The sequence below is a fragment of the Chiloscyllium punctatum genome, chromosome 28 (assembly GCF_047496795.1).
Source record: "Chiloscyllium punctatum isolate Juve2018m chromosome 28, sChiPun1.3, whole genome shotgun sequence".
Classification (NCBI taxonomy): Eukaryota; Metazoa; Chordata; class Chondrichthyes; order Orectolobiformes; family Hemiscylliidae; genus Chiloscyllium; species Chiloscyllium punctatum.
This window is the reverse complement of record NC_092766.1, coordinates 6,287,191-6,312,593: the sequence shown is the minus strand read 5'-3', so window position 1 is coordinate 6,312,593 and position 25,403 is coordinate 6,287,191. Positions and strand designations below refer to the sequence as shown.

General features: G+C 50.1%; 1 protein-coding gene across 2 annotated transcripts in view; it reads left to right on the top strand.

Annotated features, from left to right (window-relative positions):
- Positions 1–251: 251 nt before the first annotated feature.
- Positions 252–25,403, top strand: part of LOC140453936 (ubiquitin-conjugating enzyme E2 Q1) — a 49,951-nt gene continuing 24,799 nt past the window's right edge. Inside the window, exons 1-3 of one of the 2 annotated variants that reach the window (XM_072548796.1) lie at positions 252–2,102; positions 21,515–21,619; positions 23,629–23,733. In XM_072548796.1, coding sequence (XP_072404897.1) covers positions 1,947–2,102; positions 21,515–21,619; positions 23,629–23,733 — 366 coding nt within the window. In that variant the 5' untranslated portion in view covers positions 252–1,946. The remainder of the gene's footprint in view (positions 2,103–21,514; positions 21,620–23,628; positions 23,734–25,403) is intronic. The other variant, XM_072548797.1, reaches the window with a different exon arrangement.

The following is a 25,403-nucleotide window of genomic DNA, read 5'->3' as shown; positions in this document are numbered from 1 at the left end:
GTGCCACAATTTCGGTCCGTGGATTGGAATCACTTCCGGGAGAGGTGCTGCTTTAAGAGTGGGTGTCGCTTTAAGGGGCCGTGGTTCCTCTTTCTCTCTCTGTCTCTCTCTCTTTTTTTTGGCCTTTTTTTTTAAAACTGGGATCTCACGGGTTTTTGGTCGCGATCAGGATGGATGCTGGGACCCTGAGCTCGTCGCCGTCGCCATTTTGGGGGTTTTGAAGAAGTTTTTTAATATAATTTTTTGTTTGTGTTTTGGGGCGGGGAGGGGGGGAGGAATTGAACCTTGTTTTGGGGGGGAAACAGACTGTGCAGCTGAGCTTGCCTCTGGCTACCCTCCTGTAGAAGGTGTCCCTCCCCTCCCTATCCTTCACCCTCCTCCTCTCTTTCCTACCCTCCCCTCCTTCAATCTCCCCTCTCCTCCCTCTCAATCTCCCCTCTCCTCTCTCCCCCCTCTCCTCTCTCCCCCCTCTCCTCTCTCCCCCCTCTCCTCTCTCCCCCCTCTCCTCTCTCCCCTCCTATGAAGCAGTCTCCTTAATACCCCTCTTTCTCTGTCCCCAACTAAATAAAGCCCCCGCCTACACCTCTGTCACACCTAAATAAAGATCCTCTCTCCCTCTGTCCCACCAAACAAAACCCCATCTGTCGCCCTCATACCCCTCTCTCTGTTCCTCTAATACCCCCTTCCCCTGTATCCCCCAATCTTCCTTCTCTCCCCCTAATCCTCCCTCTCTCCGTGTCCCAATAACCCCCTCTCTCCCCTCTCACTGTAATTACTCTCTCCCCCCTCTCTTTGTAATTACTCTTCCCTCTCTCTTCCCCCCTGAAATTACCCCTCTCTCTTCCCCCCTGAAATTATCCCTCTCTGTAATTACCCCTCTCTCTAATTACCCCCCTCTCTCCCCTCTCTGTAATTACCCCCCTCTCCCCCTCTCCCCCTCTCCAATTACCCACCTCTCTCCCCTCTCTGTAATTACCCCTGTGTCTCCCCCCTGTCTCTCCCTCCTCTGTCTGTAATTACCCCTCCCTTTCTCTCGCCCCCCTCTTCCCCCCTCTTCCCCCCTCTTCCCCCCCCTGTAGTTACCCTCCTCTCTGTAATTACCCCCCCTCTCTCTCCCCTCTCTCTAGCTACCCTCCTCTCTGTAATTACCCCCGTCTCTTTCTCTCTCTCCCCCCTCTGTCTGTAATTACCCCCTCCCTCTCTCTCTCTCTCCCCTCTCTCTCTCTCTCTCTCCCCTCTCTGTAGCTACCCTCCTCTCTAATTACCCCTCTCTCTCTCCTCTCTCCTCTCTCTCTCTCCCCTCTCTGTAGCTACCCTCCTCTCTAATTACCCCTCTCTCTCTCTCTCTCTCTCCCCTCTCTGTAGCTACCCTCCTCTCTAATTACCCCCCTCTCTCTCTCTCTCTCTCTCTCCTCTCTCTCTCCCCTCTCTCTCTCTCTCTCTCCCCTCTCTGTAGCTACCCTCCTCTCTAATTACCCCCCTCTCTCTCCCCTCTCTCTCTCTCTCTCCTCTCTCTCCCCTCTCTCTCTCTCTCTCTCTCTCTCCCCTCTCTGTAGCTACCCTCCTCTCTAATTACCCGTCTCTCTCTCTCTCTCTCTCTCCCCCGTCTCTCTCCCCCCCTCTGTCTGTAATTACCCCCCCCCTCTCTCTCTCTCTGCCCCTCCTCAGTCAGAGTTACCTTTCACTCCTTCCTGGTCTCCATTACGTGCTTTGTGCCTGACGAATCATTTCTGAAAGGGGGAGGGAAAAGAAAAGCAAGTCGTTTTTAAAAAAAAAAAGACATTTGGGGGGAGGTCTCCTGATTTTTCCCCCCCCCTCTTTTTGGAAATTTTTGTTGGTTGTGTTTTAAAAAAAATAAAACAAACAACCTCCCCAACCCCCCCCCCCCCCCCGGACCCGAAATAAAGAAGGGAAAAAAAAAATCCGTCGTCGGAAATGGTGAGAAAATGTCGGGCTCTGCGCTGAAACAAGAGCTCAAACTCTTAGAGTCAATCTTTCACCAGAGACACGAGAGGTTCCGCATCGTCTCCGGGTCCCTGGACGAGATCAGCTGCCAGTTTGTCACCCAGGAACAGATCCTGCTCATTCACTGTAACATCACGGTGAGTAATGTGAGTGCCAGGGGCCTCCGAGACCAGAGAAGGAGAGCTTCCACCTTCTCTCTCCCCCCCCCCCCCCCTTTCAGAGGAGATAGCCCGAGAGATGGAGGGAGTTGGGGGGGGGTCTGGTTTGGGGGTGACTGTGTGGGGAAAGAGAAGGAGGGGGGTGAAGAACTTGGCCTGGGTTTGGGGATTAATATGTTTGTGGGGAGATTGGAGAGAGAGAAAGGGGGCTTCAGCCACCACCACCTCCACCTCCAACCCCACACACCTTCCCCCACTTCCCTCCCTCCCCCCCCCCCCACCCACTTCCCTCCCTCCCCCCCCCCACCCACTTCCCTCCCTCCCCCCCCCCACCCACTTCCCTCCCTCCCCCCCCCCACCCACTTCCCTCCCCCCCCCACCCACTTCCCTCCCCCCCCCCACCCACTTCCCTCCCCCCCCCCCACCCACTTCCCTCCCCCCCCACTTCCTTCCCTCCCCCTCCCCCACTTCCCTCCCCCCTCCCCCACTTCCCTCCCCCCTTCCCCTCCCCCCCCCACTTCCCTCCCCCCCCGTCTCCCCTTCCTCTCTCTTCCCTCCCCTCCCCCACTGGTCTCCCCTTCCTCTCCTCCCCGGCCCCCGGTCTCCCCTTCCTCTTCTCCCCGCCCCCCGGTCTCCCCTTCCTCTTCTCCCGTCTCCCGTCTCCCCGCACCCCCCCCCCGACTCCCCTTCCTCTTCTCTCCCCCCCCCGACTCCCCTTCCTCTTCTCTCCCCCCCCTCCCGACTCCCCTTCCTCTTCTCCCCCCCCGACTCCCCTTCCTCTTCTCCCCCCCCCCCCGACTCCCCTTCCTCTTCTCCCCCCACGTCTCCCCTTCCTCTTCTCCCCCACCCCCCCGTCTCCCCTTCCTCTTCTCCCTCTCCCGTCGTCTCCCCTTCTTCCCCCCCCCGTCTCCCCTTCCTCTCCCCCCCCCCCCTCGTCTCCCCTTCCCTTCTCTTCACCCCCTCTCTTCTCCCTTTTCCCCCCCCCCATCTCCCCTTCTCTCCCCCTCGTCTCCCCTTCCCTCCCCACCAAAACCGAATGGTATGAAAACTAGACAGAGGCTGGGAGTGTTTAACACATTCCCAGAAAGTAACCAAGAACAGTGGAAGGTGCTACATTGTAATCAGGGAAAAAAAGGCCAACTTTGTAACCCAGGCTGAAATGGCAACATTTCCGCACACCCCCCCAAGTTACAATGTTGGGGGTCAAAATCGCAACATTGTGTCTGGGGTAGTGTGGAGGAAACAATATAACTTTGGGGAAATGCAACATTGTAACCAAGAAAGGGTTTCCCCCTCCCCAGAAGTGGTTGGTAACATTGTATCCCACACTGTGCAACACACACCATTGTTGCTTCCTTAGAACAATCACCCCCAATATCTCCAGATTTCCCAACTCTTCCCCCTCTCCCTCCTTTTTATCAAAATTGAACCCAAATTCGGGCTCCCATACCTCTTCAGCCCCCAGAGTCTTCAAGTCAGATTGATTGCTTGTGCAATGTTCTGTTTTTCAATCTTTGTTTTGGAAAGCAAGACTGACATTAGCCCCCAGCCCCCAACAATGTGTTTCCCACACGCCCAAGGTGGGTGGGGGAAGAGGCATTTTGTGACTGACTGGCGTTGCAGTGTTGTAAAGCAAGCTATTTTTCATCAAAGAAAAAAAATCCAATGAGGCCTGGCCTGAAAGTTTCTGTGCAGAATTTGGAGCAGCACAGGGATGGGAGGGAGGGAGAGAGAGAGAGAGAGAGAGAGAGGGGGGGTGAGCGAAATGTGTTGGGTGTGGGAACTAGTGCGGGCTGAGTTGCTATGTTTATTCATGTTGTGGGCATAGAGTCGTTTGCACACACATTTTCATAGCTGAGAGAGCTTTAAAATGAGAACTACTAAAAGCAATTAGCCAGGACAAGGCCTCTGAGTTTGTGTAGGCCCAGTTCCTGGTGGTTGCTTGTTTTCCTTAAAATAAAAGGCCACATTGACAGAGAGATTTCTCTGCTTGTCACTGTTGATCTGAGCACTGAGGCAGGGACTCCATTTAGGCCTACAGTGATGTGGTGTTAGAATACTTGGTAGTGTTATTAACGAGACTGGGTTGCAGCAGCCACTCTGGTACAAAGGTGAACAGGCCAGGAAGCCTCCCCAGGTTCTCCTGTGTTTACTGATGTCTGGGGTAAGTCGGGAGACAGTCCTGCTTCTTGTGACAGTTGTTGGTGTTTGGGGGGGGATGGTGCGGTGGGGAGATGGTGCGGTGGGGAGATGGTGTTGTGATCTACCCCTGTCCCAAAGGGTGCATTGGGTTATCCGTGAATAATGGCGTCTTGGTGGGACCTTCGATAGCGCTGTCCCTGTCAACTCTCCAAAATCTCTGCTGCTGCCGATCCCTTCCTCCCGAGTCCTGCTCACCCACTACTCTCCATTCTGCTTTACCTCGATTCTTAAAGGTCCTGTTTCTAAATCCCCCCCCTTCCCCCAACTGCTCTGATCTCTGCAAACCTCTCCTGTCACTCACCAAAACGTTCACCTTTCGATTTCGGCCTCCACCACCTGCCTTTTCCTCCCCCCTGTCTCACTCTTCATTAATGACCATGCCTCCCAGCTCCTTCAGAATTCCCTCTCATTGTATAACATGCACCTCATTGACTGGATATATGGTCACCTCACCATAATACCACCACCTGTGCCTTGAAGTCCAGTTCTGTCTTACAGTCAGTCCTAATAAGTGCTTTAAAGTTGGGGGGGGGAGGTGGGTGGAGGGATGTCAAAGGTGCTGTGCAACTGCAACTATTGATGAGCCACGATCTGACAGAATGGTGAGCCAGGTCCAAAGGCTGAGTGGCCCAATTGCTCGGCGTGTAATGAGTTTTGGGGACAGAGGGGAGAACGGCTGTGGATTCAGTTCGTGGCAAAGTAGCAGTGCTCCGACTGTCTTAACCCGATGACTTCTGACTTTGTCCACCCCAGACCAACGCCGGCACCTCCACCTCCACACCTTTTGTTTTTTGGGAGGGACGTAAATGTGTTGGCAGGAGAGCGTTTGCCAGACTATACCTGCAGGGAGAGGTCGGACAGGCTAGGCGTATATTGGCTGGGGTTTAGAAGGGTAAGCAGTGAATAATTTGCAATGCGCAGTATCCTGAGGGTTCTGGAAGAATTGGTGTGGAGACCATCCCCACCTGTGGGAGAGTCTGGATCAGGGGTGACCTGTTTAAGATGGATGGGATTTTATTTAGAGGGAAATGAGTCTCAAAATTTTCCTCAAAGAGTGGTCTTTGAATATTTTTAAGGTGGATAGATTCCCCGGGGGGGTGGTGAAAAGTTATAGAGGAATAATCAGACCAGCCATGATCTTACTGAATGGCAGCACAGGCTCAAGGAGCCGATTCCTCACTTACTTGCTTGCTTGGCTGGCCAAAGGCAGAGGTGGGATGAGAGGTAAAGGGGGGAGAACTTGGGTGTGGGTTTTGAGACCCAGGAGTAGAAATGTGGCCATTCGGCCCATCGAGTCCGCTCCACCAGTCGATCGTGGCTGAAAGTTTCTCAACCCCATTCTCCCGCCCTCTCCCTGTAACCTTTGATCTTCTTGACAATCGAGAACCTGTCTATCTTGGTCTTAAATATCCTCAGTGACCTGGCCTCCACAGATTACCCACTCTCTGGCTGAAGAAGTTTCTCCTTATCTCTGTTCTAATGGGTCTTCCCTTTACTCTGAGGCTGTGCCCTCGGGTCCTAGTCTCTCCTCCCAATAGAAAAATCTTCCCAACATCCACTCTGTCCAGGCCATTCAGTAATCTAGGATTTTCAATTAGATTTCCCCCCCCCCCCACCTTCTAAACTCCCATTGAGTATAGATCCAGAGTCCTCAAACGTTCCTCATATGTCAAGCCTTTCATTCCTGGGATCACTCTCGTGACCCACTCCAGAGCCAGCACATCGTTCCTGAGATAATGGGGTTCGGTGGTGGTGGGGGGGGGAAGATGGGGATGGGACAGTGGGGGCAGGACTCTGTGCTGGGAGAGCAACAGTATTTTTCAAAGGTTGTAGCAATGCTGGATGTTAACATGCCACAAAAATACAAATGCCTTTTCTGGTTCCTATCTGGGTCCTGAAGGTTTGACCCTGAACATTGTCAGTAAATCAAAATACTACACCAATTTTTTTAAAAAAGTGGGAGGTAGGGTGCTTGTCAGATTTATGGACGTGCCTGTGCTGGGGTTAGTTTTGTTTTATTTCACCCTACACCTTATCCAAATTGATGCCCGTAGATAAAATAATATTATTTCATGACTAACATTAAGAAAGTATTAATGTTCTAGGTGCACATTCCTTCATTAGATACCCAGTGACTGTTATAAAGCATAAACATATTGACTGTAACATTTCTGCATTTATTACTGTTACAAAACGTGCCTAGATAAAATATAATCATTTCTGGGTCTAACAGTGTCAGGTTATAAAATGATACTGTTACTGGGCGAAATAATTCTAAAATTGCCACAGGTTAGACTCAAAACTGTGGGTATCACAGTATATATTAGGTATGGCGCAGTGTCATGAACTGTTACACTCTTGTGTCTATAACTGTCACGAGGTATGACGCTGGGTATATATTACAGAAAGGGTACAGAGTAGTAAAACTTGTATTTGTTACACAATAGCTGTCGCTGGGTATAACATGGCATGGATTCTGTATGTAATAATGAAACACTCCAGTATGTTATAATGACTCTCCGAGTGTATGGTCAGCAGTCACACAACACCAAGTTAGAGTCCAACAGGTGTATTGGAAATCACAAGCTTTCAGAGCACTGCTGCTTTGTCAGCTGACGGGACAGCGCTCTGAAAGCTTGCAAATTTTAAGTAAACCTGATTTGGAGATACCGGTGTTGGACTGGGGTGTACAAAGTTAAAAATCGCGCAACACCAGGTTATGGTCCAACAGGTTTATTTGGAAGCACTAGCTTTCGGAGCGCTGCTCCTTCATCATGAACTATAACCTGGTGTTGTGATTTTTAACTCAAATATACCTGTTGGACTGTAACCTGATGTCGCATGGAGTCTGACACAGATTGTCATAACACCATGCAGAAACTGGTGAGAACAGTCCTTTTATATAGTCTACAACCACTCTCACTGAGTATAACAGTATATGGTAATATTATCCAACTTGATTGGAACACTCCTGTATATATTATAACTCTGTCACTGCTTACAACAGTATTAATATACTGAGTAACATACTCACTGGTCTAACACTTCACACTGTGTTACAAAGGTGGATGGCACCCAATTACATAACGCACCATGTTTCTATTATGTGTTAATACACTTTGTTGAGGGAGATAAGATTATTAATGTTTGTGTAGAGATTTGTAGCTTGGGTTGTCGTGGTTGTGGATGTGTTCGCTGAGCTGGCAAGTTGATTGGCAGATGTTTTGTCCCCCTGTCTAGGTGACACCTTCAGTGCTTTGGACCCTCTTGTGAAGTGCTGCTGTACTGTGTCTTCTGGGATTTATGGTGTTGGAGATGCTGGTCTGTGTCAACATGCGCGACCTTCTTGGAGTCTAAGCATGGCACTCAGCCATCAGCTGATTGACCTAGACCCAGTATACCGGACGCTACAGTGAACAGTGGGAAGCTGCAGAAATGTAACCCAATCCATTCCAGAAGACACAATCGAGCAGTGCTTCACGAGAGGTTCCAAAACACCTAGACGGGGGAACGAAATGACTGCAAATCAACTTCCCAGCTCGGAGAACTTACTCACGACCACAACAGATTACTAATGCCGTGGCTCAGAAGGAAAGGTGGGGGGGTTAGAATTGGAAAGTCAGAAACAGGAAGGGAGCAGCCATTTTACTGGGAGTTTTGTATAGATGCCCCCAGCCCCCGAGTGGCAACAGACTCACTGAGGAGCGGATTGGGAGGAAGAGTTTGGAAAAGTGCAGAAGGAACAGGATTGTTGTCATGGGTGACTTTAACTTCCCTAATATTGATTGGAATCTCCTTTAGTTAAAACAGTTTGGATGGAGCAGTTTTCGTCAGGTGTGACCAGGAAGGATTCCTGACTCGGGAAGGGGAGGCCATATTGGATTTGGTGCTTGGCAACAAACCATGCCAAGTGTCTGATCTTTCGGTGGGAGAGCATTTCGGTGATAGTGATCACAAGTCCCTGACCTTGACTATAGTCATGGAGAGGGATAGGAGCAGACTGTATGGGAAAGTATGTAATTGGGGGAGGAGGAGTTACAATGGTATTAGGCAGGAACTGGGGCACCTAAATTGGTAACAGATATTCTCAGGAAAATGCGCGACAGAAACGTGGAGGTTGTTTAGGGAGCATCTAGTCAAGAGGAAGAAGGAAGCTTACTTAAGGCCGAGGAGGCAAGGATCAGACAGGGCTCTAGAGGGATACAAGGTAGCTGGAAGGAACTGAAGAATGGACTTAGGAGAGAGAGAGAAGGGGGCATGAAAATGCTTTAGCAGGTGGGATTAAGGAAAACCCCAAGGCGTTCTACACTTAATGAGGAACCAGAGTGAGGGTAGGGCCGATCAGGGATAGTGGAGGGAACCTACGACTGGAGTTGGCGGCGGTAGGGGAGGTCCTTAATGAATATTTTGCTTCGGTATTCACTGTTGGTCAGCATGGACGGGTTGGACTGAAGGGTCTGTTTCCGTGCTGTACGTCTCTATGACTCTACTGACTGGGACCTTATCATTTGTGAGGACAGCGTGAAACACGCTGATACACTCAAACAGGTTGATGATAAGAAGGAGGATGTAGTGAAATGTTTGAAAAACGTGAGGTTAGATAAGTCCTCTGGGCCAGACGGGATATATCCTAGGTTACTACAGGAAGCGAGGGAAAAGATTGTTGTGCTTTTGGTGATGATCTTTGCATCCACACTGTTCACTGGTGTAGTACCAAATGACTGGAGGGTGGCAAATGTTATTCCCTTGTTCAAGAAGGGGAATAGGAATAATTTTGGGAACTACAGACCAGTCAGTCTCTCGTCTGTGGTGGGTAGAATATTGCAGAGGATTCTGAGAGACAGGATTGATGATTACTTGGAAAACCACAGTTTGCTTAGAGATAGTCAGCATGGCTTTGTGAGGGGCCGGTCATGCCTCTCAAACCTTACTGTATTCTTTGGGGATGTGACAAAACACATTGATGAAGGTAGAGCAGTGAATGTGATGTACATGGATTTTAACAAGGTGTTTGATAAGATTCCCCACAGTAGACCCATTCAGAAAGTAAGGAAGCATGGGATACAGGCAAATCTGGTTGTTGGAATACAGAATTGGCTGGCCCATAGAAGACAGAGAGTGGTAATAGATAGAAAGTATTCAGCCTGGAGCTTGGCGACCAATGGTGTTCCACAGGGATCGGTTCTAGGACCTCTCAACTTTGTGATTTTTTTTTAAAAATGACTTGGATGAGGAAGTGGAAGAGTAGGCTAGTATCTAGACTCTATCAACAAACACATCGACCTGGACCCTATATACCGGCCACTACAGTGGACAGCTCGAACTGACAACCGGAAGCGGCAGAGACAGGCCCCTATAAATGCCGGAGGAAACAGCACAGAAGCGCTTCACAGGAGGCTCCCAAGCACTGAGGATGTCACCTAGACAGGGGACGAAACGTTTGCAAGACAAATTCCCAGCTCGGCGAACAGAACCACAACAACGAGCACCCGAGCTACAAATCTTCTACCAAACTTTGAGTAGGCTAGTAAATTTGCTGATGACACGAAGGTTGGAGGAGTGGTGGATAGTGTGGAGGGCTGTTGTAGGTTGCAACAGGACGTTGACAGGATGCAGAGCTGGGCTGATAACTGGCAGATGGAGTTCAACCTGGAAAAGTGTGAAGTGATTCATTTTGGAAGGTCAAATTTGAATGCAGATTACAGGGTTAAAGGCAGGATTCTTGACGATGTGGAGGTACAGAGGGATCTTGAGGTCCGTGTTCATAGATCCCTCAAAGTTGCCACCCAAGTTGATAGGGTTGTTAAGAAGGCATATGGTGTGTTAGCTTTCATTTGCAGGGGGATTGAGTTTAAGAGCCGCGAGGTTATGCTGCAGCTCTCTAGAGCCCTGGTTAGACCACACTTGGAATATTGTGTTCAGTTCTGTTTGCCTCATTATAGGAAGGATGTGGAAGAGGGTGCAGAGGAGATTTACCAGGATGCTGCCTGGACTGGAGGGCATGTCTCATGAAGAAAGGTCAAAGGAGCTAGGGCTTTTCTCATTGGAGTAAAGGAGGATGAGAGGTGACTTGATAGAGGTGTACAAGGTGATGAGAGGCACAGATAAATAGTCAGACTTTTCCCCAGGGCGGAATGGCTATCATGAGAGGCATAATTTTAAGGTGATTGGAAGAAGATTTAGGGGAGATGTCAGAGGTTAGTTCTTTACACAGGTGCTTGGAGTACACTGCTAGTGGTCATGGTAGAGTCAGATACATTAGGGATATGGAAGTGACTCTTGGATTGGCACATGGATGATAATACAATGAAGGGTATGTAGGTTAGTTTGATCTTAGAGTTGGATAAAAGATTGGCACAACATCGAGGGCCGAAGGGCCTGTACTGTTCTGTGTTCTCATGCACAGTCACTGGATGTAGTACTATGTTAAATAATAACTCAGAAACTGAGTGGAGTACTTGCATAATAACTCACTGTCTGTAACACTATAATAATGCAGTTACTGTGTGGAATGCTGTGCATATCACATCATAACTCACTCCCTGAGTGTAACGCTATTACATTTTGGGCAGCAGGGTGGCTCAGTGGTTAGCACCGCTGCCTCGCAACGCCAGGGTCCCGGGTTCGATTCCAGCCTCGGGCAATTGTCTGTGTGGAGTTTGCACATTCTCCCCGTGTCTGTGTGGGTTTCCTCCGGGTGCTCCAGTTTCCTCCCACAGTCCAAAGATGTGCAGGTCAGGGTGGATTGGCCGTGGGTAATTGCCCCATACTGTCTCGGGATATTGAGGTTAGGGTGGATTGGCCATGGGAAATTGCCCCATAGTGTCCAGGGATGTGTGGCATAAGTGGGTTAGCCATGAGGAATGCAGAGTTACAGGGGTAGGTAGGGTGGGTCTTTCTGAGTGGGATCTTTTCAAGGGTAGGTGTGGGCTTGATGGGCCAAATGGCCTGTTTCCAAACTGTAGGGATTCTGTCTTCTATATAAGAACACAGCAACACTGTTATAGAATAGCACAGTAACTGTGTTATATAATAACTCACTGTTCTTGTCTGTAACACTATAATAATGCAGTTATTGTGTGGAATACTGTATATTATCACATCATAACTCTCTGGGTGTCACACTGTTATATGACAGTTACTGAATGGACTATTCCTGTATATATTATAAAGGAACTCCCCATCACTGGGTATAAGACTATTACATAACACTGTTATTAGGATGGCATTAGTTTGCAATAACGCTAACTTGGTGTGTTTATATGTGTTGCAAATGTATTCAAATGATCTGATTCCCTATATTTTGGAGTCATAGAGATATGCAGCACTGACACAGACCCTTCGGTCCACGCCGACCAGATATCCCAACCCAATCTAGTCCCACCTGCCAGCACCTGGCCCATATCCCTCCAAACTCTTCCTAGTCATACACCCATCCAGATGCCTTTTAAATGTTACAATTGTACCAGCCTCCACCACATCCTCTGGCAGCTCATTCCATACACGTACCACCCTCTGTGTGAAACAGTTGCCCCTTGGGTCTCTTTTATATCTTTCCCCTCTCATCATAAATCTAAGCCCTCCCCCACCCCAGGGAAGAAACTTTGTCTATTTACCCTATCGATGCCCCTCATGATTTTTATAAACCTCTGTAAGGTCACCCCTCAGCCTCCGACGCTCCAGGGAAAACAGCCTCAGCTTCTCCCTATAGCTCAAATTCTCCAACCCTGGCAACATCCTTGTAAATCTTTTCTGAACCCTTCCAAGTTTCACAGCGTCTTTCCGATAGGAAGGAGACTGGCCATAACACCGTTCCACTTGCTGGGTGTAACTTAGGATCCAGAATAGACTGTTCTGCCTTATTAGGCTGCTCTATCGTTCAGTAAGATAATTGCTGATCAGGTTGTGATCTCAACTGCACCTTGCTGTCTGCTGAGAGATTGGGCTCCTGCTTATCCACTACTGAAGCCCTCACCTATGCCTTTGTTGCAGAAAGAATTGATGATTTCAGCACAGCCCGGGCTTGGTTTTCACACTCCGACCTCCAGACCTCAGCTGTTTTAACTTTCACCCAGAGCTATCTAACCATTACCTCTGTGAAGACACTGAGTTAGGCAGCACCTCTATTTTAAAAATTCACAACCCTGTTTTCAATCACCAAAAGCCTTGCCTTCTAACTGTCTCCTACAACCCACCCCCCTATCTCTGTCACCCCCTCCCTATCTCTGTCACCCCCTCCAGCCCCCTACACCCCCTCCCTATCTCTGTCACTCCCTCCAGCCCCCTACACCCCCTCCCTATCTCTGTCACTCCTTCCAGCCCCCTACACCCCCTCCCTATCTCTGTCACTCCCTCTGATCCCTGCTACCTTTGCGATCTCCATGCCCCTTCAGGTGTGTGTGTGTGTGTGTGGGGATTGGGGGGGGGGGGGGGCGCGTTGAAAGGGGGAGGGTGGAGTTTAAACAAGTTTTAGGAATTTCCTCTTTGAACAACGACAACCACAGGCTTGGTTCCCTGGCTGTAAGACCGACCCCCCCTCCTCCTCTCCCCCCCCCCCCCCCCCCCCCCCCAAATACTAACCAGGGGATTGACCCTGTCAAGTTTCACTGCGATCACCTCTCATTCTTAAACTCCAGAGATTCAGGCTCCAATCGCCCGCTCTCTCTCCATAGGACGGTCTCAGTATCCTGGGGATATGTCTGGTGAGCCCTCACTGCTCTCCCTCTATGACAATAATACCCTTCCTGAGATAAGGAGACCAGAACTGTGCGCACAGTACTCCAGGTGTGATCGAACCAAGCTCCCAGACAATCGAAGCAAGACCACACTCCTCCTGTACTGGAACCCTCTCAAAATAAAGGCTCATGTTCCAACAGGCTTCCTGATAGTTTGCTGCACCTGCACGTTGGCCTTCACTGACTTATCGACAAGGACGCCTGAGTCTCTTTTGTACATTTACACTTTCCAGCATCTTGCCATTTAAAAAGTATTCTGCCCAATTGAATAACCTCACAGATTTCCACATTGTATTCAATCTGTCAAATTTGGACTTTACCAAAATCTTTCTGAAAATCCAAATATACCATGTCCACTGGCTTCCCCCTATCAAATCTTGTTAGTCACGTCTTCAAAACAAAAGCTCCCAGCATGTTTGTCAAATGCGATTTCCCCAATCGCGAATCCATGTTGCTGTGATCTGGCTGGGTATTATTTATCCAAATTGCCCTCCTTTAAGATGTTCCTTCATTTCTACTGCTTCGAGTAGGCTTCTTGCTCCATGTAATTATTTTAATGTAGCTCAGCATCAAATGTTGTTGATTGAACCCACTCCTTCCCTTTTTTTGTAAATGAGACTAAAGGTGCTGTATAAAATGCAGGCTGTTGTTGTAAATCTCCTGTGTAGTGTAGAGTAGCAAGTTCTGTTAGTTACAGCCCTTCACCTAACAGAAGGCTGTTACTGAACGTAAAAGTTTTTAATTGGCCAATACAGGCACATATCTTCGCCTTTTGTGTGCGGTGTGGAATGGGAGCAGGATTTACTTAGGCCCAGTTATAAGGCACAAAATCAATTTGTCAGGCCGTCAATCGGCCAGACTCTGAGCTAATGCTGATTGCCGATGGAGTGTGTTTTCAACAAAAAAACCCCACAAACTTGTGGGGCCCAGCCGAGAATCTGATCTTGTGCACGACAACTTGAGTTCCAGGTTTTTGCAGAACCCAATTTCGACCTTCAGTCGGGCGTCTGTCTGTTGCTTGGAGTTACGTTGGTTTAGGAGTCAGCAGGGTAACTGTCATGTCTTGTCTAAACCTGAGGACACGGAGTTCTGGTCTGGGCAGGTAACAAAGATTCCCCCCAACGCACCAACCCCCTCAATTCGTGTTGGCTGGTGCAGCAGGTTGGAAGGGCTGAATGGCCTACCCCACCTTTTGTTTTCTCTCTCTCTCTCTCTCTCTCTCTCTGGTGCTGAAGGCACTGCCCCACCTGTTTTCCCCCAGAGAATTGTGAATGCAGCCCAGTCCATTACACAAACCAGCCTTCCTTCCATTATCTCCATCTATACTTCCTGCCTAGGGAAAGCAGCCCTTGTCCACCAAAGACCCTTGTTGTACACTTTTCCACACTCGCCGTCAGGCAGAAGATATAAACGTTTGTGTACACGCACCAATTTAAGAACAGTGTCTATCCCACTCTTACGAGACTTCTGAACGGACTTCTCAGCAGCTGCAGCATTGTATTCCTCACTCTGTCCTGTTGCCCTTATGGTCTGTACTGTAATTGCCTGTACTGTGCACCAAACAAAACTTTTCACTGTACCCAGGTACACGTGACCATCATAAATCAAAAGGATTGGGTTTATATTCCCCAGAGGAGAAAGTGAGGACTACAGCTGCTGGAGGTTAGACTTGAGTGTGTGGTGTTGGAAAAGCACAGCAGGTCAGGCAGCATCCGAACAGCAGGAGAGTCGGCATTTCAGACACTATCCCTTTTTCCAGCTCCCGCACTCTCAACTTTACATTCCCCAGAGTTTAAACGTGACGAGGTTGCACCCTCCGAACAGACTTGACAGGGTGTTCACCGGAGAGCAGGGTGGTCACAGTCTGTGATAAAGGGGTTGGCCACTCTGCACGGTGATGACGAAAAATTTCCACGCTCCCAGGGTTGGGAAACTTGAGAATTCTTACAGCCAGGGAGCTGTGCCCACTCAGTTGTTGAGTATGTCCGAAACCCCGAGGCGGGGCAGATTTTGATGACCATGCTTTTGGGGGGGGGGGGGGTGACAAAAATGCCCTGATAGTGGTAAAGGGCAGAATGGTTTCTTCCTGTGATGTTCACACCGTTACTCAGTTGTACTGCTGACAGTCTGCGTTCAACAGGCTGTTGTGTTCAGGATCATTGGATCAATCAATCCAATGAGCTCGCAAATAATCAGTCACGCTGAACAGTTGGTTACAGGGCCGGCCTTGGCTCTGGTACTGGGCCCAGTCTGTGTCTTTTAGGGGGTGGTTGGGTCTGTCTATCATGAGGGTATCTGCCCTGCTGTCCCTGCCAACCTGTGGCCTGGCGTTGCAGCCTGTCTCTGCTGTGGGTAAAGTCAGGTGGATGTATCCTGTGATCTGTGAGAGGTACCCGTTCAGAAGCAGGGTCTGTCAGCTGCTGGATTCCCAGGGAATAGTGGGGGTGTCGTACTAGGTGGGGGACAGGTCTGTCCCTGTATAACACTGGGGTACAGTACTGGGTGGGGACAGGTGTCTCCTGTATAACACTGGGGTACAGTACTGGGTGGGGACAGGTCTGTCCCTGTATAACACTGGGGTACAGTACTGGTGGGGACAGGTCTGTCCCTGTATAACACTGGGGTACAGTACTGGGTGGGGACAGGTCTGTCACTGTATAACACTGGGGTACAGTACTGGTGGGGACAGGTCTGTCTCTGTATAACACTGGGGTACAGTACTGGGTGGGACAGGTCTGTCCCTGTATAACACTGGGGTATTGTACTAGTGGGGGGGGACAGGTCTGTCCCTGTATAACACTGGGGTACAGTACTGGGTGGGGACAGGTCTGTCCCTGTATAACACTGGGGTACAGTACTGGGTGGGGGACGGGTCTGTCCCTGTATAACACTGGGGTACAGTATGGGGTGGGGACAGGTCTGTCCCTGTATAACACTGGGGTACAGTACTGGGTGGGGACAGGTGTCTCCTGTATAACACTGGGGTACAGTACTGGTGGGGACAGGTCTGTCCCTGTATAAAACTGGGGTATTGTACTAGTGGGTGGGGACAGGTCTGTCCCTGTATAACACTGGCGTACAGTACTGGTGGGGGACAGGTGTCTCCTGTATAACACTGGGGTACAGTACTGGTGGGGACAGGTCTGTCCCTGTATAACACTGGGGTACAGTACTGGGTGGGGACAGGTCTGTATAACACTGGGGTACAGTACTGGTGGGGACAGGTCTGTCCCTGTATAACACTGGGGTACAGTACTGGGTGGGGACAGGTCTGTCCCTGTATAACACTGGGGTACAGTACTGGTGGGGGGGGACAGGTCTGTCCCTGTATAACACTGGGGTACAGTACTGGTGGGGGGGGACAGGTCTGTCCCTGTATAACACTGGGGTACAGTACTGGGTGGGGACAGGTCTGTCCCTGTATAACACTGGGGTACAGTACTGGGTGGGGACAGGTCTGTCCCTGTATAAAACTGGGGTATTGTACTAGTGGGGGGGGACAGGTCTGTCCCTGTATAACACTGGCGTACTGTACTGGTGGGGGACAGGTGTCTCCTGTATAACACTGGGGTACAGTACTGGGTGGGGGACGGGTCTGTCCCTGTATAACACTGGGGTACAGTACTGGGTGGGGGACGGGTCTGTCCCTGTATAACACTGGGGTACAGTACTGGGTGGGGGACGGGTCTGTCCCTGTATAACACTGGGGTACAGTACTGGGTGGGGGACGGGTCTGTCCCTGTATAACACTGGGGTACAGTACTGGGTGGGGGACGGGTCTGTCCCTGTATAACACTGGGGTACAGTACTGGGTGGGGGACGGGTCTGTCCCTGTATAACACTGGGGTACAGTACTGGGTGGGGGACGGGTCTCTCCCTGTATAACACTGGGGTACAGTACTGGGTGGGGACAGGTCTGTCACTGTGTAACACTGGGGTACAGTACTGGTGGGGGACAGGTTTGTTGCTGTGTAACACCGGGTATGGAAACTGATTGTGCCGAATGTTTTGTTTCTGTAAATTAACCCCTGTGTTGTGACAATGCAAGCTTGTAATTAGTGCAGTGAACCCCCTGAATGTAATAGGGGTCTTTCATTCTTCCTGTGCATGCTGGGACTGTGCTCTTGCCATTATCTGGCTTCCGATCTCCATTTGTAAAGTAGAGAGATTATCGAAGGGTTAGTTGGAGCACAGATGACACTCCTAACACAGATAAGGACAGAAGGCAGCCAATCACCCTATCATGCCTGTGACTGCTTTACTCCTGAAAATTGAAATGATGTTGAAAGATGTCAAGCGGACTATTCCCTATTCTGCAGAAATGGGAGGAAAAGGACTCTAGTGAAAGGCACTCTAATGGTTTTGATAAAGCTAGCAACCGATGTAAAACCCAGTGAAATCCTTGTGTTCTTTAAGCTGAAGGTAATGCTCTTTCTGTATTGACTCCATGAAACACTCCCAGGACAGGGACAGCACTGGGCTGAATACAAAGTCAAGCTCCCTCTACACTGTTTCCACCGCCCCTCCCCCCCCTCCCCCAACCCCATCAAACGTTTCCAGGACAGGGACAGAATGATACAGAGTAAAGCTCCCTCTACACCATCTTCACATCTCACAGATCTGAAAGCGGGTGGTAATGGAGGGTTGATTTTTCAGTCTGAAAGCCTGTGCCTACCAGTGTTCTACAGGGATGGGTGCTGGGTCCACTGTTGTTTTGTCATTTTATATAAATGATTTTGATGGGAATACAGGAGGCATGGTTAGAAAGCTTGCAGATGACACCAAATTGGTGGTCGAGGGGACAGTGAGGAAGGTTATCTAAGATTGCAAAGGGATCTTGATCAATGGGGCCAAGGAATGGCGGATGGAGTTTAATTTAGATAAATACAAGGGGTTATTAATACGGACAAGGACAGGACTCGCACATTTAACGGTGGGCCCCTGGGAAATATTGTGGAATAGAGAGGCTCAGATCTGTTGTTTGCCGCAAGTTGCGGGTGGTTAAGAAGGCGTTTGGCATATATGCCTTCATTGCTCAGACCACTGAGTGTTGACGTTGGGATGTCACGTTGAGATTGTACAGGATGCCGATGAGGCCTCTTCTGGAGGCATCTGGCCAAACACTGGCAAATGGGACGAATTTAATTTGGGAAACTTGCTCAGCATGTACGAGTTAGACTGAAGGGTCTGTTTCTGTACTGTACAACTCTGACAGGGTGAGCATGGGGTTAGGGATGGAGTTTAAAACTAGATTAGATTAGATTAGATTACTTAGTGTGGAAACAGGCCCTTCGGCCCAACAAGTCCACACCGCCCCGCCGAAGCGCAACCCACCCATACCCCTACATCTACCCCTTACCTAACACTACGGGCAATTTTTTAGGATGGTCAATTCACCTGACCTGCACATCTTTGGACTGTGGGAGGAAACCAGAGCACCCGGAGGAAACCCACGCAGACACGGGGAGAACGTGCAAACTCCACACAGTCAGTCGCCTGAGGCGGGAACTGAACCCGGGTCTCTGGCGCTGTGAGGCAGCAGTGCTAACCACTGTGCCACCGTGCCGCCCAGTGTTTATGCCGCTCAGTGTTTATGCCACCATTTTCTCCTTTTTCGAACCTGGTTGCTAATGGTTTGGATTTCGGGTGGGACATCGCTAACACACAGAAACTATTCCCAAAGCCTATTGCATGCTCAGTCCCTTGACTCCCAGCGATGAGGAGAGACACTCATGTGGTTGTGTCAAGGGTGAGGACGCTATGACACGACAAGGCCTTGTCTGAAGCTGGGGTTTTGGCATGTAAACCACACCTGTACCCTGCAATTAAATAACAGCTCATTGTTGGCTCTGCGAGTTGTAACACTGGTAACTTGTATTCCCATGTCACCGCTTAGTCAATAGGGATTATATTCTTTTTCAGAATCTCTCTCTAATGAAAACAGGATGAGTCAGGAGCATACCTGGTTCCGGGTCCACACTTGGAATTACGCAGGAACTGGAAGAAGTAATTCCACTATCACCTCAGCCCTTTGACCAGGGGAGGCCATTCAGCCTGCGCCTTGTGCTTATTACGCAGGGATAGTATGAAACCATCCAGCTCCCACAGGAACAGGAGAAGACTGTCCAGCCCCATCTCATGCCATTCATCCAGTTGAGCGTATTACATAGGATTGGGAGGAGTCCCTGTGCTGGGGTGCATTTGCATGGGAACAGCAGGAGGCTGTTCAGCCCATCTCTGATGTAAAGTTTGCAATGGAATCCATTCCTAATTACTACCTTGTGACCTTACTCTTGGTGCCAGTGAGGGCAAGGTCAGATCCTTGACCTATTCATTCATTGGCCAGGCTGACATTTATTACCCGTCCCTAATTGCCAGCACAAGTAAGGATGACCGTTTGCCTCCCCATCAAGCCAGATGGCATTTTCCTGAGAATTGGTTCATGGTCGTCATTAGATGCCTAACATTTCTTGAATGCAAATCCCACCGTGACAGGATTGAGATCCGGGTCCCCGGAACGTTATCGGAGTCTCTGGGGTGAAGAGTCTGGCACTGGCCATCAGCTCCCCAGTGACAGCTGCCATGTTTTCCCTTTGTAAACGCCTGTGACGGGTTCAGACTTGTGCCTGTGGTGGTGGTGCTCTCTCGTCCTCAGGACCTTGACCTGCTGGCGGTTTGTTGGACGCACTGTACCATGAGTGGCATCCCAGCCAGGCGAGGCGTTGTGCTGAGTCCCTTCGCTCGGCCTGGGCAATGGTGAGGAGCGGGCATTGAACTTTCCCATGTGGCACGTTTTAACCCTTGCTTCACCAGTGGGGAGAGAATGGCTTCTGTCTCTATCTGTCTCCCTCTGTCCAGTCGATCTGAGCTTGGTGTCTTAAGACATGGGCGGATATGTGAAGGATGGTCTTAATGTGACAAGCACGGAAACAGACCCTTCGGCCCAACCAGTCCATGCTGACCATAATCCCAAACTAACCCAGTCCCACCTACCTACCTACCTGCCTGCATTTTGCCTATATCTCTCCAAACCATTCTTATCCATGAACTTATCCAAATGTTAGCGAAGTTTGCCGATGATACGAAGTTAGGTGGACAGGCAGGTAGTACTGAGGAAGTGGGGAGGCTGCAGAAGGATCTAGACAGTTTGGGAGAGTGGTCCAGGAAATGGCTGATGAAATTCAACGTGAACAAATGCGAGGTCTTGCACTTTGGCAAAAAGAATAAAAGCACAGACTACTTTCTAAACGGTGAGAAAATTAATAAAGCCAAAGTACAGAGGGATCTGGGAGTGCTAGTCGAGGATTCTCTAAAGGTCAACATGCAGGTTGAGTCTGTGATTAAGAAAGCAAATGCAATGTTGTCTCTTATCTCAAGAGGGTTGGAATATAAAAGCAGAGATGTACTACTAAGACTTTATAAAGCTCTGGTTAGGCCCCATTTGGAGTACTGTGTCCAGTTTTGGTCCCCACACCTCAGGAAGGACATACTGGCACTGGAACGTGTCCAGTGGAGATTCACACGGATGATCCCTGGAATGAGGAACGGCTGAGGATCCTGGGATTGTATTCATTGGAGTTTAGAAGATTAAGGGGAGACTTAATAGAGACGTACAAGATAATACATGGCTTGGAAAGGGTGGACGCTAGGAAATTGTTTACGTTAGGCGAGGAGACTAGGATCCGTGGACACAGCCTTAAAATTAGAGGGGGTAAATTCAGAACAGAAATGCGGAGACATTTCTTCAGCCAGAGAGTGGTGGGCCTGTGGAATTCATTGCCACAGAGTGCAGTGGAGGCCGGGACGCTAAATATCTTCAAGGCAGAGATTGATAGATTCTTGTTGTCTCGAGGAATTAAGGGCTACGGGGAGAATGCTGGTAAGTGGAGTTGAAATGCCCATCGGTCATGATTGAATGGCGGAGTGGACTCGATGGGCCGAATGGCCTCACTTCCACTCCTATGTCTTATGCTCTTATGTCTTTTAATCATTGTAATTGTACCTGCATCCACCACTTCCTGTGGATGTCTTGAACTCCCCCACCCTAGGGAAAAGGCACCTGCCATTAATCCTATCCATGCCTGTCATGATTTTATAAACCTCTATATAAAGGTCACCTCAAACTCCAGTGGGGGAAATGTCCCGGGGTCTCCTTAGAATTCAAACCTTCATTCCCTGCAACTCTAAATCCCTGTCCATGAGCCTTTGCATCTCCCTCCCCCCGCCCTCCCCAAGAGCATTACATCTTCAGCTCTGCATGTTTTATTTTCCCCAAATACTCGGGGTTCAGACAGAGGCCTTTCGGCCCATCGTCCCTGTGCCTGAATCCCTGCTGTTCAGTAACTGCTGCTTGCTTTCCCTTGCTGGAGTTAAATGGGGTAGGGCTGGGGGTTTCTGGTCAGGTGAGGATTTATCATTGTGCTGACTGTGTGTTCCGTGTTTCTGTTTTTTCAGGAATCCTATCCCTCGGTGCCTCCCATATGGTTTGTGGAGTCAGATGACCCAAACCTAGCCGCAGTGCTGGAGCGTCTGACTGACATTAAGAAAAGTAGCACTCTGGTGAGTCTGCGGGGGCGGGGGAAAGAGGGGGCGTGCTATTTGTTTACTGGAGACCTCCCACAACATCCCTCCCTTAGCCTAGCTTCACAACACCGATTCTGACAAGAAAGGGACAGGCAGTCGTTAGGGGTGGACCTGACGACTACTACAAAAGAAAAATCCTTCCTGGGATAGAGGCATTGTTGGTTATGCCAACATTTATTGTTCAGCAGTAACAGCCCAAAGGGCAGTAACCACATCACTATCCCCATGAAACACTCCCAGGACAGGGACAGCACGGCGTTAGATACAGAGTAAAGCTCCCTCTACACTGTCCCCCATCAAACACTCCCAGGGACAGGGACAGCACAGGGTTAGATAGAGAGTAAAGCTTCCTCTACACTGTCCCCCCATCAAACACTCCCAGGGACAGGGACAGGGACAGCACGGGGTTAGATACAGAGTAAAGCTCCCTCTACACTGTCCCCCATCAAACACTCCCAGGACAGGGACAGCACAGGGTTAGATACAGAGTAAAGCTCCCTCTACACTGTTCCCCCATCAAACACTCCCAGGACAGGGACAGCACGGGGTTAGATACAGAGTACAGCTCCCTCTACACTGTTTTCCTGCCCCCAATCAATCACTTCCAGAAGAAGGACAGCATGTGTCTAATGTCTTGGGGACATGGGTTTGTTACCCACTGCAGAGGCTGGTTAAACTTGAAATCAGTAAAACTCTGGAATTAAAAGCCCATCCTGTGTCCAGTGGCGATTGTCTTAATGTTCTTGAGGGAAGGGAATCTGCTGTGGTCTGGTTTGGGCGTAGGTGTGACTCCAGGCCCACAGTAATAAGAGCGTCAGTGTATTTGGGACCTGGGCCTATTGGTAGTGGTCTGATGGTTGTTGATCGGTTTAAATCTGTGCACGCTGCTGCAATTGCTGGAGGCCATTGAGGAACTCTGTCAGCTATGATCGTCTTGAATAGTGGGGCAGGCACCAATGGGCTGAATGGCTTACTCCTCATCTCATCTCATTTTCTACTCGGGGACTCTGCAACCTCTAGAACTCCACATTGATTTCACTAACTATAGAGCCTGGTCTGTTGGTGATTTTTGTTCACCCTGACAACCGTGTTCCTGTCATGGGTTACTTCCAACACGGCCCTACCCATTGTCTGCAGCCCTCGGCTCTCATCGTGCTCACTTATTCAGCTTCTCATCTACAAGTGTGCAGGTTAGGCTGGATTGGCCATGGGAAATTGTCCCATTGTGCCCAGGGATGTGCAGGTTAGGCTGGATTGACCATGGGAAATGCAGGTTTACAAGGATAGGGTGGGGGTTGGGATGCTCTTGGGTGGTTTGGTGCAGGATTGATGGGCTGAAAGGCCTCTTTCTGCACTACGGGATCTTATGATCCTTCTGTTCTGACACAACCTCTTCATATCTGTGTCTAGGCTCTGCCTCCGCCTGTCCACTCCCCCCTCCTCCTCCACCCCACCTCCTCCAACCACCCAGCTCATCCTTCAGCTTAACTCCCACTGCTCTCCGTTCCAACGCAGAGACACCAGCCTTGAAGCATTACCTCTGCTTTCTCTCCATGGATGCTGCCCGGCCTGCTGATTTCCACCGGCGATATCCTGTCCTTATTTCGGAGTTGTCTTATTTTCCCCATTCTCGCGTTGGATTCCTTCAGGGATTGCTGAGCGGATTTTCCGGCGTGATCCTACCACCACAAGTTCAAGGCCAGGTTGCGCAGGTGGTGTGGAAATTGCCGAAGGATTCAGTCAGGTTGCTCGAGAGAGAGAGAGAGAGAGAGTCTGGTGCGCTGGGGTAAAAAGATCAAAGGTTAAAGATCAGTGGGTTTGGTGTTCTCTGACCCTTGGTTCCTTCTGTCATAGCCGTCAAGCTCTGCTTGAACGTCTGACCCACAATGCTCGATGTGAGGCAGATGGCCAGTGTTCGAACGTCCTGGATGGGCCGAGCAGCCTTCCTGTATTGATCCGTTGTCTCCTTGTGTCTCCCCGTGCAGCTCCTTCAACACTTCAAACGAATAATCTCTGACCTGTGCAAACTTTACAACCTTCCACAGCATCCGGATGTGGAAATGTTGGATCAGCCTCTGCCAACAGAACAGGTAACAGGGAATGGGGATGGGTGGGGCGGGGGGGAATGCTGTGTCCTGTAGGGGTTGGTCAGCAAGAAGGACAGACTGAGGGGGGGGTGGGGGGAAGAGCTGTGGTCAATCCTCAGCGCGTCACGCAGCGCTTTTCCCATCTTCACTTCCAAGATCGCACGAGCAGTGACGGGGCGGGGTAGTGATGTTTGATCAGGGATACATATTAACTTTGGGACACAGACCGATTCCCACCCCCCCCCCCCAGTGCTCCTGTTCAAGACCGTGCCCGTTCACCTGAGACTGCGAGGGTGGGGGGTGGGTGGTGTTTGGGGGGGTGGGGGGGGGAGAGGGGATCTCGTTTCATAACCTCTGGTGAAGCTAATGTGTGAGGTGCAGTTACATGGGGCCTGGGGGAGGTGAAGCCTGGGGGAGTGTCTGAGGTGGAGCCTCCTCCTTCACAGCCCAGGTCAGCTGATGCAGATTCCCTACTGTACGGAAACAGGCCCTTCGGCCCAACAAGTCCACACTGACCCATTCCCCTACCCTATATTTACCCCTGACTAATGCACCTAACACTACGGGCAATTTAGCACGGCCAATTCTCCTGACCCGCGCATCTCTCGGACTGTGGGAGGAAACCCACGCAGACACTGGGAGGATGTGCGAACTCCACACAAACGGTTACCCCAGGCTGGGAATCGAACCTGGATCCCTGGTGCTGTGAGGCAGCAGCGCTAACCACTCAGACACCGTGTCGCCCCAGTGAAGGAGCTAGCCCTCTAGAAGCTTGCGGTTTTAAATACAGGGCATCCTCAATTATCCGAACAACGTGAACAGGGAGTACTTTGTTTGGATAATCTAATGTTCAGATCGTACAGTTTACCCAAGCACTGGGACCTAGAGATCTTATTCGGATTATTGATGTTACCCATAAACCTATTGGGCTACAACCTGGTGTCATGTGACTTCAGACTTTGTCCACCCCAGTCCAACACTGGCACCTCCACATCGGATCTCTAAGTGTGAGCGGTTTGTCTTGGTTGTCCTCATCCCATCAGCCCCCTGACACTGGAGCGTTGACCCTGAACATCAGTGAAGGACTTCTGTTTTAGTGCGTCTCTCCCCCGCACCTGCTCTGACTCTATGCTGCTGCATGTTCAGGTTGTGTGTTCGCCCTGTTGTCCAAGTATCGAGTTGACATTCTCTTGTCTCTCTCTCGTCTCTCTCTCTCGTCTCTCGTCTCTCTCTCTCGTCTCTCTCTCTCTCTCTCTCGTCTCTCTCTCTCTCTCTCTCTCGTCTCTCTCTCTCTCTCTCTCGTCTCTCTCTCTCTCTCTCGTGTCTCTCTCTCTCTCTCTCTCGTCTCTCTCTCTCTCTCTCTCGTGTCTCTCTCTCTCTCTCTCGTGTCTCTCTCTCTCTCTCTCGTGTCTCTCTCTCTCTCTCTCGTGTCTCTCTCTCTCTCTCGTGTCTCTCTCTCTCTCTCGTGTCTCTCTCTCTCTCTCGTGTCTCTCTCTCTCTCTCGTGTCTCTCTCTCTCTCTCGTGTCTCTCTCTCTCTCTCGTGTGTCTCTCTCTCTCTCGTGTGTCTCTCTCTCTCTCGTGTGTCTCTCTCTCTCTCGTGTGTCTCTCTCTCTCTCGTGTCTCTCTCTCTCTCGTGTCTCTCTCTCTCTCGTGTCTCTCTCTCTCTCGTGTC